Below are 12,567 nucleotides of genomic sequence, written 5' to 3' on the forward strand. Positions count from 1 at the left end.
AGCCACTTCCACAAGGGTTTGTAGCTCCTGGTGCCAGAAGCTTGTCTAGCAAGTACTGTGCTGAAATGTGCTGTACACAGGAACTGGGTGCAGGGGAGGGAGAATTTTTCACCCCCCCATCCCCTAATGAGAGAGTTTCTGTGTGGTAAAAATCCCTAAGTTAGGAAAGGTTAAATTAGAAAGTTTTGGACTAATTCATGTAAAGTAGCCCAATCAGCAGTTTCAGTTCCAGAAGCAGCTAAAGTTTTTCCTCACTCTTTCTAATATTGTTTTCTTGATTTCTTCATCCACTCATGTTTGTCAAATTGTTTTACAGAAAAAAAAATAGAATTAGACCTAAATTCTCTGGAACTTCATTAATTATAAAATCCATATTATTTTCATTAACTTGTAGGCCCTAATACATCGCATTTAATGAAAGTTAATTAAGTTCTTCTTTTTCGGGTCCTTTAAGAGAGATAATTAACAGTGTTAGGCATTAAAATTAAGCGTTTTGTGCTATTCCAAATCAATTGAATCTGGAAGCTTTTGAGGCTCTTTCCCATTTGCTACTTCTGTACAAATAATAAACATACTAAAAGCAAAATAGGTCTGAAAAGAAAGGTTATAGTGTGGATGAGCTTCATGCTGAACTGCTTTCATAAATTAGGATGAATGTAGTTATTTGCCTAGTGAATAGAAATCATGTTTTTTATTACTCTACATACTCATTAAAGGTAAAATTTGCAAGTACTTAATGTGAAAAATGGGGCCTTTTATATTTTTAAAATTATCTAAATGGCTAGGGAAAAACCCCACTCCATCACAGTCCTGCCACATCTTAATTATCTAAATTTTATTACCAAACATTAGATCAGATAATGACTGCCCTACATATGTGGTGATTAAAACACAGAAACTTGCACCTCTTGCCTTGTAGCTAATCTCGCCTTATAGCTGCTTATAAATTTGCCCAAGTATTGTGTAAAATTCCTGCATAAACTTCCCTTCAGATAAGAATCTGCATGTGTTTCTCCTGTAAGCTGCAGGAAAACTGGGTAAGAGAGACTAAGGAAGGTTGCCTAAGCAAAAGCAGCAGGGGTGTAAAGTCCAGCAAGAGGAAAGAGTGGTGAAATGTGGGGTGGGAGGAGGACAACACAATTATATGGCACATTTAGTTGAGAAGAGCGTTTGAGCTTTCTGCCCTAAATGAGTAGCAGCTAAGCACAGAGCTATCACACTTAGAGTATGTCTATACTAGACATAGAAGTTGACCACTGATATGCAGTTTTAGCTGTGCCAGTTGCATAGCTAAAATTGATTTATCGGCAGTCTACTTCCATGTCTGTCCACATAGTGGAAGGTTGACAGGAGCGTTTCTCCCATCGACCTTTCTTATTCTTTGCCTCTCATAAGGAGTATAGTGGTTGACATTGACCCTTATGAGCATCATTTTGTGCCCCAAAAGATCCACCATCAGCGGGTCGATCTGCTGTTTTGTTGCTTTATCTTCAGTACCAGGAGTAGGAAGCAATTTGCTTGTATTTAGGTGACTTTATTTTAATTGACGGAAAAGCATAGAACAGTATGGAATTGTTTTGAGTGCTAGTAAAAAAAAACAAACAAACCCAAAAACGTTATCTGGCATCTATCTGTGTTTCAGGAATCCTCAATTTTTATCTGCGTTTCATCTGCATTATTGTACCTTTTACTTCCATGGTACTTGCTTATGTGCTGTCAAGACTTCGGTACATCTATCTGAGCCCCTGACCTTTATCGCATGTCCTGTAGGGCTGAGTTTCTAGAGAGCTCCAGACACATGAGTTATCAACCTACTTCCATGGTACTCTTGAGACTAGGATTAGTACGTCTACCCTCCAGGCTCTTCATCTGTCCCCAAAACTTAGTATTTTTAGTGGGGTAAGCTAGTGTATGTAAGAAAAGTAGTGGATTTAAGTGCATAAGCCACATAAAGCTGCTTCATGCAGCCACAATTGGGAATGCTCAGGGTTTTTTTTTTTTAAGAATTTTGGAAATGGATTGAAAAACATCATAAATTGGCAGGGTAACTGTGAAGCAGGTGCAATACCTGCTATAGCCTTTAATTTGTTTGAAATTGGCCAGATTTAAAGTTGATTGTCCTTTTAAATCTAAATGCTGTAGTTATACGAAGCAGACTATTGCAGACAATAATTTCAAATGAAATCCACACCTGAAAGCTTTAATGTTTTTCAGGCAAATATAAAAGCGTCATAACTACTTAAAATAAGGAATTTAGAAATACAAAAACTGACCATGATCACAGCAATTTTCCCGAAATATTAGTGTTGAATACAAAATTGTTTCCAGCATTCTACAAATACTGCTTTTTCCGGTGCTCGCTCTCTGGCTTGTTTTAGTTACGAGATGGAAGCTCTACTCTTCTTGGATGTTTTATATTATAAATGTAAAGCTGAATCACCGTGCTCGTTACTCACTAAATTATTTGCTGGTGAGGAATTAATTTTAAAGAAATCAGAAATGAAGTGCTGATTGTTTTGTTTAAAGTTTATCAGAGCATTCACAATGACTTTAAGTGCTGTAATTCTTTGTCATCTTCTTCGTTTAAGGCAAGTGTGTAAGTAAGACGTGGGAAAGCAGTAAGAGCTTGGGGTTGGGGGAAATCAGCGTTTTAACAATCAGGTAGCTCACTCCTTAGAATTCAGGCATTAGGTTCTTTTTTTGACTTGCAATTATAGTAAAATCATTTGGGACCTTAGAACCGTGGTGTCCAATATGCATACAATTTGCTACATGTGGCGAACTGGACACCATGGTGTGGCAAAATGCATCTCTTTAGAGCTGCACACATGGAGCGCCTTCCACCTGTGGCAGCAGCAGCTGCTCCTGTGGCTCTGGCCCGCATGGTTCCAGACATGGTGCATGTGGCTCCTGCCGTGGCATGGTCCACCGGCTACAGCCTAGTGTGGCTCGCATGGCCCAGTAGCTCTGGTGAGTCGCTGTCAGTTTGCATGGCGTGAGAGGCTGCCTGGCTTTTGGGGGGGCGGGGGGATTTATTTTGAGCAGGCCAAGGGAGGAGGCCTGTGGCGATCCTTACATTTCTATTGGACACCACCGCTTTAGAAAATAGGAAGCAGGAACAGAGTTCTGTGGACTTATTCCTGGGTATCAACTTCAGTCTTCTATATATGATACTCTAATTCTCATTGCACTTTATTTTTTCCATCCTGGAATTTATCATCTCCATTAAATTTAACTCACTGGATACTATAAAAAGCTGCAAAATATCTTTATTAACTAGAAATAGAAAAAGGGGAATATTTATAAAATAGTTAGTGGAATGCTGGCTGCTTTTCTTAACCATCTGTGCGTACTACGAGCTTTTGATGCGATTGCTATTTGGACTTGAAAAATCCACTTGCCCATGCCAACTGGGAAGCTTTACTGGGCAAGTGCCATCAGCATCTGTGGATCTATGTGCTTTTTTTTTTTTTTTTTTTAAGAGGGTCAGGGGAGAAGGGCAAGAGGGAGTGATAGCTGTGAAAATATCCTTCTCCATGTAAACCAAAGCAATACTGGTTTTTTAGACCTGTGGACAAGTCACTGCAAGGTCTTCCATGCTGCTGTGCTTCTTGGAGCTTGCCCAGCCTGTAGCAGAGTGAAGATGAACCAGCACGATGTAATTTTTCACTGCTGATATTCAAAGCCTTGGTAACCAGCTTAAAATGGCTTGGTGTGTGTCCAGCAGATAATTGTCCCATAAACACCCAGTGATGGTTTTCATCCTGTACACAAACTAGGTGTTTTCTATGGGTGCTATTCATTCACTAACAGTACCCCCTTCTCCATTTATTCACTATGTCGGCTGTAACTAGCTAACCTCTTCCCGTCTTAAACATATTGAACATCAGGCGGTATTCTCCTAAGTAGGAGAATCCCAAGTCTTTCCAAAAGCTCTGTTGGATAGAAACCTGTACTCTAAATTGATCAAGGTCACAGAAGTCCAATTTACATTAAACTGCTCATAAAAGTCCACAAAAGTAAGAGACCGAATTAGTCATGTCACCCAAAGACTATTAAGATCATAACTAGTAAACAAAAAGAGGATGAAATTGGAAATTAATGGTGTTTGTAAACACGGAGTAATTAGTGGATAAAATAATGAGGGGATGAGCTCTTCTGCCCATTTTCCATCATGTCCTTTGATGGACTTCTGGGGGCTTTAATGCTGGGGGTTGGGCAGACTGCAAAGAGTTGAGTTTCACCATCATCTGCTGTTACCTCTTCATCTGTTGGGACCCAAGAATCCATCATGATACCATTGTACTGCTCCGAGATATGTCCTGACCTGTCAGGGTAATATCATCTGGGTCCCTTTCTTACCATCTCTGTGAACCTTGGCTATATCATGAGCATCACATAGAATATGAAACTGGGGACTTTGCTTTCACAGTCCCCCCCGACCTCTCTCCAGGTCATGTTCCTGCTATCTCCACCTTCTTTTTCTCTCAACTCTCTTGACTTCTGTTTAGTAAGTCTGGTAAAACCACCCAGGAAAGAGATTCATAACACTGCTGTGAGCCTGCAAACAGAGGCAGCTCAAAGTAGTATCTTCAGCAACCTGATGCTGTTCCAAGTTTGCCAGGTCTCAGAATGGCTGATAAGAATTGTTCTGTACATGTTTCAGGGCAGTAGGTTGCAGGTAAGCATGAACGCCACAGAAACATCATTTTCTGTCTTTGCTGTTCTTTTCTATGCCCTTTTCTGGCTTTTGTCTTTTCGTCTAAAGGAAACATCAGTTTTCAACATCAGCTCCAGCTCATCTCAGCTAACTTTGTTCTCTATTCTGTGATAACTGTCCTCATTTGTTACCATATTTAATGCAATTTAAAAAGTGTTACACAAGGTTTTCTTTATTAAAAGAAAGTAAAAGGAATAAGAAATTAATGTTTAAATGAATTTCTTACGCAATACTGTACAATTCAAGTACTTTAACTGGTTTTCTTTTCTGTATCTTTAAAAAAAAGTTGTTAAGGGTGGATTGGTGGTTAGTGTGATGAAACAAAACAGCCAAGTTGTCTGTACTTGAAGCCCCAAGCAATCTTTAAATCTTTAGTGTTGTGTAGTGGCAGGTCACGTTAATACTTTTGACTCTGGAGCCATTTTTTTTTTCCATTAACCTTAGCAGAGGAAGCCTTTGCTAATATAAGCTCAAACAGGCACAGAATATTTTAGTGGTATCATACCTAACTGCAATTAATGTGTTGTAGAGGGATTGATGACTTACTATAGTGTCACAAAAACATACAGAATCAAGGAAATAATTTGCCACCTGATCGTCATTTTACTTCAAAAGCCAAAGCAAGTTCTCCGTGCCCTTTAAGTGAGTATGAGATGGTACTCTTGCAACAAAGGCTTTATATATGTATGGCGAGTCCTGTTTTGTTTTCTTCACAGCCAGTGAACACTGTCAAAGAATAGATAATCACACATCTTCTTCATTCTTTCCAACTGGAGATGGTTAATATTAGAATCAGATCCTCAGTTGCAGCTTAATTCTGCCAGCTTCTGAGTACTTCTGAGTACTCTGGCCCTGACCAAGCCACCTGCTTGAGGCACCTGACTACATTGAAGCACGTGAGTGCTCCCACTGAAGTGTGCGCTTAAAGTTAATTATGTTTTTAAGCATATTGTTGGGGCGCCATTGGAGTTTGGACTCTGGCAAGACTGGGTCCCTCGTGTATGCTGATTGAAGATTTGTCACGTCTATTTTTTCCTTGCTTGTTTCTTTTGCAGTGAGTATTCACTGTCAAGCAATTTAAAACATTTTAAGAACCTCTTCAAAGTTCACTGTGTAGAAGACATAACTTCTATGGGTCTAATAACATGCCCTGCAACTGTAAATTTAAACTTTAATTTCTGGCTGTATTTCCTCTGTCAGTCTCCAGGCCACAAACAGCTTTTTTTTAATGCATCACTTCTAATCCTGATGGACAGTAGCTGTTCAGTCATTGTGCATGTGTGTAATCAAAATGAAAGCTCCTCTTCCATTCCCTCCACTTTTATTGTGAATTGCCAGTGGTACAAAGAGAAGTTCCATTTACAGCCTAGGTAACAAAATAGATTTTTTTCTTACTTCCAAGGAAAAAAAATCCCACTCAGCTCCATTGTAAACGGAAAAATATAGTTTCTTAGTTTTACTCTTGCCATTTTTCATTCTGTACATGTTGACAGTTGTCCACAACAGCAAAATTTTGCTGTAATAAAAATTAAAGCTAGCATTTTTTTGTATTTGTAATGCTAGCGTTAACATTCAGAGCTGTTAACATACCTAATGCCCACCCCGGAATTCAATTATTTGCTAGGTGTGTTAAATGCTTTAAGTGAACACTGCAAAAATGTCAGCCACTCTTACACATGTTCACAAACTTAATTTTAAAATATAAACTAGGCTGTCACTTACCAAATGTAATTCTTTTTGTCCATGGGAGAAGCTCTCTAGCAGTGATCACTCTTTCAGTGCCTGTCAATGTTTTCTTTTTATACGTGGTTTCCACTTGAATGTTTTTTTCCTTGAGACCAAAAACAATCTAACTAGAACAGCATATTCTTTAATTTCTTAAAATGTAACAGTTTTCTGGAGGTGCCTAGGTTATGATAGTCACATGGAACATGTACAGATTGAACCTCTCTAATCCAGATCTCCCTCGTCTGGCAAACTCTGTAATCCACCATGATTTTATTTAGATGATCGCCTATGGATGTGGCCAAGTTTCCCATGGACTCATAAAGTTTGTTTACAGCCACCAGTCCTGGGTCTCAGTGTTTTGTGCTGTTGTTTTGCTCAAATTTACCTGTGAATGTCTTCTAAGAGCCCAGCAAGCAATGGAAGTGCTGGTAATGTTCTAGCATATATTGTCCTCTGGTCATCCAGTAAATTCTCTCATCTGGCACTGGTCAGGGCCCAAGGTTGCCAAATCAGAGAGTTTCAACCTGTATGATATAAAGTCAGTTAACGGATAAAAAGGCAGAGATTTTTCAGAATGTTATATGAGTTGAGTTAATATTTCGTTTATCATTTGATTAGTTTTCTGCTAAAGAGAATTCAGTATTTTAAGAGTTTTCTGTGGTTATAAAGAATGAGAATGAATGCTAGACAACACTGTCTCAAAAAATGTTTCTTGATATAGAATGTTTGATGCTCACCTTCATTTGATTTAATACTGTCCTCAAATTTGAGCCTCATATTTGTTGGTTATGTAAAAAAATTTAAGAAAAAAAAAGAGAGGAATTCTAAAGAAGTAGTGGATCTCTTTGAGTTAATATACCTGTTGGCATGAGAGCTATGTATCATGATTCAGCAATTAACTCCTTCCACAGTCATGAGTTGAGAGAGAGCTGCTCGTTTTTATTTATTTTTAGTGAGGAGGTTCTCTTGCCCGGTTTTCAATAGACCAAAACCTTGAAGGCTTTCCTTGTTTCAGATTTCACCAGGGGAACAGAGAGTTAATATCCCCAATTCTCTTTTATTCCATATTGTCTCTAAGTTTGCAGTTCTGTTTTCCACCTTTTGTGCAGCCTTAGGTTCTTAGCACATGGAGTTCTTAATTCTCCCTTGTGGTTTTCCTACCTTGTCTCTCCTTCTGTCGGTTCCTCCGCCTTTCTCTTCTTGCTTCCCTCTTCCCATCTTGAGGTTCGTAGTTGGCAGTACCACTTGCCAAGGAGAGTTCTAATAAGAATTCCTTGGGAACTGTACATTGACACAATGGAGAGCATGGTGCATTTGAGTAATCAACAGCTCTGCTGGTGGGAGTTTTAACTCCTAGTAGGACTATCAAGCTGGAAAGTTGAAAAGAGCAGCTGTGAACTGGTCCACCAGCTTGGGAATTAAGTGACAGGCCAATAACATGACCATAAAAACATCAAACAATAGAAACACAACAAAGTAGCCATTCTAGCAAACAGTGCCATGGGGTGAAGGAGCCTTGTTCATGTTCTAAGCAATTTCTGACAGACAGCACAGAAATGCTTGAGGTTCAGAATTTTAATAAGTGGGTAATCTGGGAGCTGTTAAATCCACAGTTGTAACCAATTTTATGGGTACAGTATTCTGGTGAATCACGGGTTATATTTTTCTAGGTTCCTCATACTACTCCCCATAATTTGTCTCAGGCATTTTTCTTCCTGTGTAGCTTCCAGCTCTGTGCCTTTGCAAAACTTGAATATCTTGTTGTGTTCTGCCGGAGTGGAAATAAAATTTTGACAATAGCATAACTGCCAGTGATAAAAGGGTGCTGGCAGTTTTAACATGCATAATAATTGAAAGGTTAAGTAGAAATACTTTCTCTTTGCTGTGTCTTGCAGTATTTTAGTCCTGTAAGTTGGATGTTTCTACGTCAGGAACATAAATTGGATTCACTTGTGCGTATTTTCAGCGAGACATTTAGATTAGTTTGACAAATGTTTTGGTTTGAAGGACGCACAATTTTTGGTGAAGTGTGTGGTTTTAATCCTTGAAGTCAGTCCTGACCAATAGATAGCAGTCTGTGCACAGTTGTCCAGTTATGAATTATTTATAGTGCAAAGGATTTGTCCTATTCTGTCTGCTCCTGGCTTAAATAAAGCTTTTAGTTGTTAAACAATACTAAGAGACTGGTGTTTTCAAAATGGGAGTAAAACTGTCAGGTGGACACAGCAGTTGAATCAACGCTTCCTTTTAGACAATCAAAATGATGTATCTTATAATTGTTCTCTCCACTTTATTTTTCTCTTTGTTCTTTCCGTTGTTCCTAATATGTTTTTAGCAATGATTTTTTCCCTCTTCTAGGGTGATGTAACAGCCGTTGAAAAATTACTGAAAAATGGAGCAGACCCCAATGTTAAAGATCACGCTGGATGGACGCCATTGGTGGGTATCAACATTTGTCTGATACCTTAATTTTTGTCTATCTTCCACACGCCCATTTTTTTCAGTTTGTTTTTTCCCACCCCGTCTATTGTATCCTAAACATAAAGAAGACAGTTCAGAGAAGTCTTGCCTTGGTGGTCACTCGATAACAAGTAGGACGTTTTCATGTCACCCTCTTGTTTGAGTCTGTTGTTGGCTGACTAGCCTCATTCTGGAGCCTCAGATCTTATCATAGAAAGGGCAGGTGCCAGTAGCTGTTGAAGGGGCTCAGGGCAGTTTTTTCCACTCTTCTTCTCCGCCTCTCCTCATCTGCACTGCTGCGGGACTTCTCAGTCTGCGCCACCCTCTCATGGATTACCGCTGTCCACTGGGGATGGTCCCAAGCAAGGTTCTCCCAAGTGTTGACACTGAGGCTGTGCTTTTTCATGTGTTCCTTCACTATGTCCTTACATTGCTTCCTCTGGCCCCCAACCCTTCACTGTCTTTCCTTGTATGAGTAGTAGTCTTCCTTATGACAGTGCGATGCTTCTTCTTTAGATTCATCCCACCTTTCCTCAAGTGTCTGTTTTCTACCACTTTTGTTATGTTCAGGACAGTCTTCACAAACCTTAAGTGTGGAAAAGTGTGCAAACACTTGCTTGTAAACAGTTAATGCCTTTAGACCTGTAGTTCCCACTATTTTGGGTGCATGTCAGAGAGTGGAATTTGAAATTCTGTTACCAACAGACACATCTTAAATATACGTTGCATGCTTGAATTGCATTAAATCAGTTTTTAGCTTTTGCCTTTTTCTTCCCGAAGAACATGTTTGACCATAATCAATAACTTGGAAGACATTCCTTTATAGTTTTGTTTGTATGCCAGGTAGTCTCTGTTCAGTTCCTCCATACTCTTTATCATTGCCATGTTTGAGAAGATAATTACTCTTGATGGCCACTGCACTGTCAAAACTTATGTCTCCATATCATGCTGCCAGTCTGAGATGCTAGGAAGGTGAGCGCATTAACTCATGGTGACAAACACCTGTTTGTAAGTAAAAGTGTGTGTTTTCAGTGGAAATTTCTCTTTCCTTCCTGTCAACATCACCAACTAGCACGAGGCTTGTAATCATGGGCACAAGAAGGTGGTGGAGCTGTTGCTGCAGCACAGGGCGTTGGTGAACACTACTGGGTATCAGAATGACTCGCCACTTCATGACGCTGCCAAGAATGGGCACGTTGATATTGTTGAGCTGCTGCTTTCACATGGAGCCTCCCAGGAAGCAGTGTGAGTAGACGTGTAATGTTCTAATACTGACTTTATTTCAAAATTGATGTTACTGGTGAAAGTCCAAGATTTAACATGGAGTGAATTTGAACTAAAGCTCTTAATAGTACCTATGGCTTATTCAGTAGGGTTTCTTTTTGTGTTTAACTAAGCACAGCCCTTACTGTTCCCTTTTTAACTTGATGTTATCCTTTTTGCTGTGGCTTCCAGATGGCCCTGAGCCAGGGTGGGCAAAAAGCGGTCCATTAGCTGGACTGTGTTTGCCACTGGTGGGCTGCCAGATGTACCCAAGTGTACACCGGTAGGACCATCTGCAGCTCCTGGTAGCTGCAGTCCACCATTCCTGGCCAATGGGAGCTGTGGGAAGTAGTGGCCCCAAACAAGCCACTTCCTGCAGTTCCTATTGGACAGGAACAGTGAACTGAGGTCAACAGGAGCTGCAGGCAGGTGTATCTGCAGACAGTCAGGTAAATAAGCATCTGACTGACTGCCCCAGGCTAACCCTGGCAAGGTACGCCAGGCCTGCTGGCCCATCCCTGTCCTAAGCTTTTCCTTATGAAGTTTGAAACAAATCACAAAGTTGGGGCTTTTTAAAATGAATCATCGGAGTGCACAATGGAAATTATTACAGATGTTTTTAAAAGTACTTCCATTTTGACTATGTATATTTCTTTTGAACTTGCTCTGTTGAGACAATAGTAGCAAATGTTGAGTTGTAAAGTGACTGATACTGACTAAAACAGAAGAATTATTCATGGATTTATTTTTCTGATTGTCATCACATCGGTTGAGTGAGACGTGGGGTTGGTCATATCATGGTGTGGTAGTCAGTGGCACTGGTATTTGTAGCAACTGCTACGGTCTAAAAATCTGTATTCTGGTATTGGGCATGGCCTTAGTACATGGCGTGAGCAGTGACTTGAAAAATGTTGCCTTGTTCATATCTGACTTGTTCGCAGCAGTATGTATCTCCTTGGCCATAGTGTGAGTGGGGATAAGGAAGGATTAGTAAATCAGCTCACTTCAAATTTTGTAAACTTGCTGAAGTTCTGTTAGAGAATGGAAGTATGCTATCAGAAAGTACTCCTAATTTACATGAAATTCATCAGAATATAAACACTAATTCAGAAAAATAAAAAGAGATCCTCTCCTTGGTCCTGGCAGCACATTTAGGAAATTGTCTGCTTTGTAATGTGTCAGTGTTCCAAGACGTAATATTCACCAGCTGGGTATAGGTGGCTGCCTGCATGGTTCTTTCACCTCCCCTGGGTTTCTGAAAGTATTGCACAAGCAACCAATTTTGGTATGTCTTCTTGATAGTGGCCAAAAGACACTAGAAAAAATGTACAGTAGAACTTTAATTTGGCAATAGTAGATTTTTCCGGTCTCACTTCTGATTAGCCCAACATTTCTGCTAAATTTGCTATCAGAAACTCAAATGAAGCTGAGAACTTTTTTTTAATTCACCATATTAGCAGATATATGACCACCTCTGATCAAAATAGGTCTACTCCTCTTTCCAAATCAAGAAAATAGATTGAGGCTCAGTTCCATTCTAATGGGAATAAAAGCAATATTGCATTAATTACTGTGACAGTAATGATTTTTAAAACAGTGATGTGTGATATCCAGTACTACATCCCTCTCTAAAATCAGTGTTTTAGGAGAGTGGTTATATTGTGTCTGAGGAATATCTGAGGCACAGTGTGATCCAGGATAATGCTCATGGGATAGAGCAGTGTATGCCCAGGCCTTGCTCACATCTACCGGTAACTAAATATTTCCAATTGCCTGGGCTTGTTCAGACTCAAACTTTCGCCCACTGGGTGAAGGCTAAAAAACACTTAAAAGTAATAAGGCAGCGAGACCATTTTTACTAATTCTAATCTCATTGTGCATGAGGAACTTGCAGGATGGTCCATTCCAGTGAACGCATTTATGAACAACTGTGAAATTGCAAACTCATAGAACTAATTTTTCAAGTCACTTGCCTCGCTGTGAAGCAAGCGGAAAAAGAAGACAGAACTCAGGCAAACAAATACAAGAGAATATAAATGTGTAGGAGATTAACTAAAAAAAATTAACTAGACCAGCTGTGCAATTAATAGGTCCACTGGTCCATATAATATTTTCTATTTGCAGTTCATATCATTCTTGGTCAGAAGAAAAAAATTGAACAGCAAAGAAAATGCCCTAACAAGTTAATCTTGCAGATTTCCAAAAACTGTACTGCCATGGAAAATTGAAATCCTGTGATTTGTCTTCTGGAAAATAAAACAATTCTGATATGATTTCTCATCCTACAAAATATTCTACACACTTCCTTTTATAGTACAGCTCTTTCCTAGACTTAAATCATACAGATAATTTGAAAAAATCACAAAGACACTCTGAATATGAGTATTGCTGGCACA

At 39.5% G+C, this 12,567-nt stretch overlaps 1 protein-coding gene across 1 annotated transcript in view; it reads left to right on the plus strand.

Moving 5' to 3' along the window:
- BARD1 (BRCA1 associated RING domain 1) overlaps positions 1-12,567 on the plus strand; it is a 67,921-nt gene that overhangs the window by 26,750 nt on the left and 28,604 nt on the right. Inside the window, exons 5-6 of the mRNA XM_075000921.1 lie at positions 8,807-8,887; positions 9,981-10,153. Coding sequence (XP_074857022.1) covers positions 8,807-8,887; positions 9,981-10,153 — 254 coding nt within the window. The remainder of the gene's footprint in view (positions 1-8,806; positions 8,888-9,980; positions 10,154-12,567) is intronic.

This window comes from Carettochelys insculpta, chromosome 8, assembly GCF_033958435.1.
Source record: "Carettochelys insculpta isolate YL-2023 chromosome 8, ASM3395843v1, whole genome shotgun sequence".
NCBI lineage: Eukaryota > Metazoa > Chordata > Testudines > Carettochelyidae > Carettochelys > Carettochelys insculpta.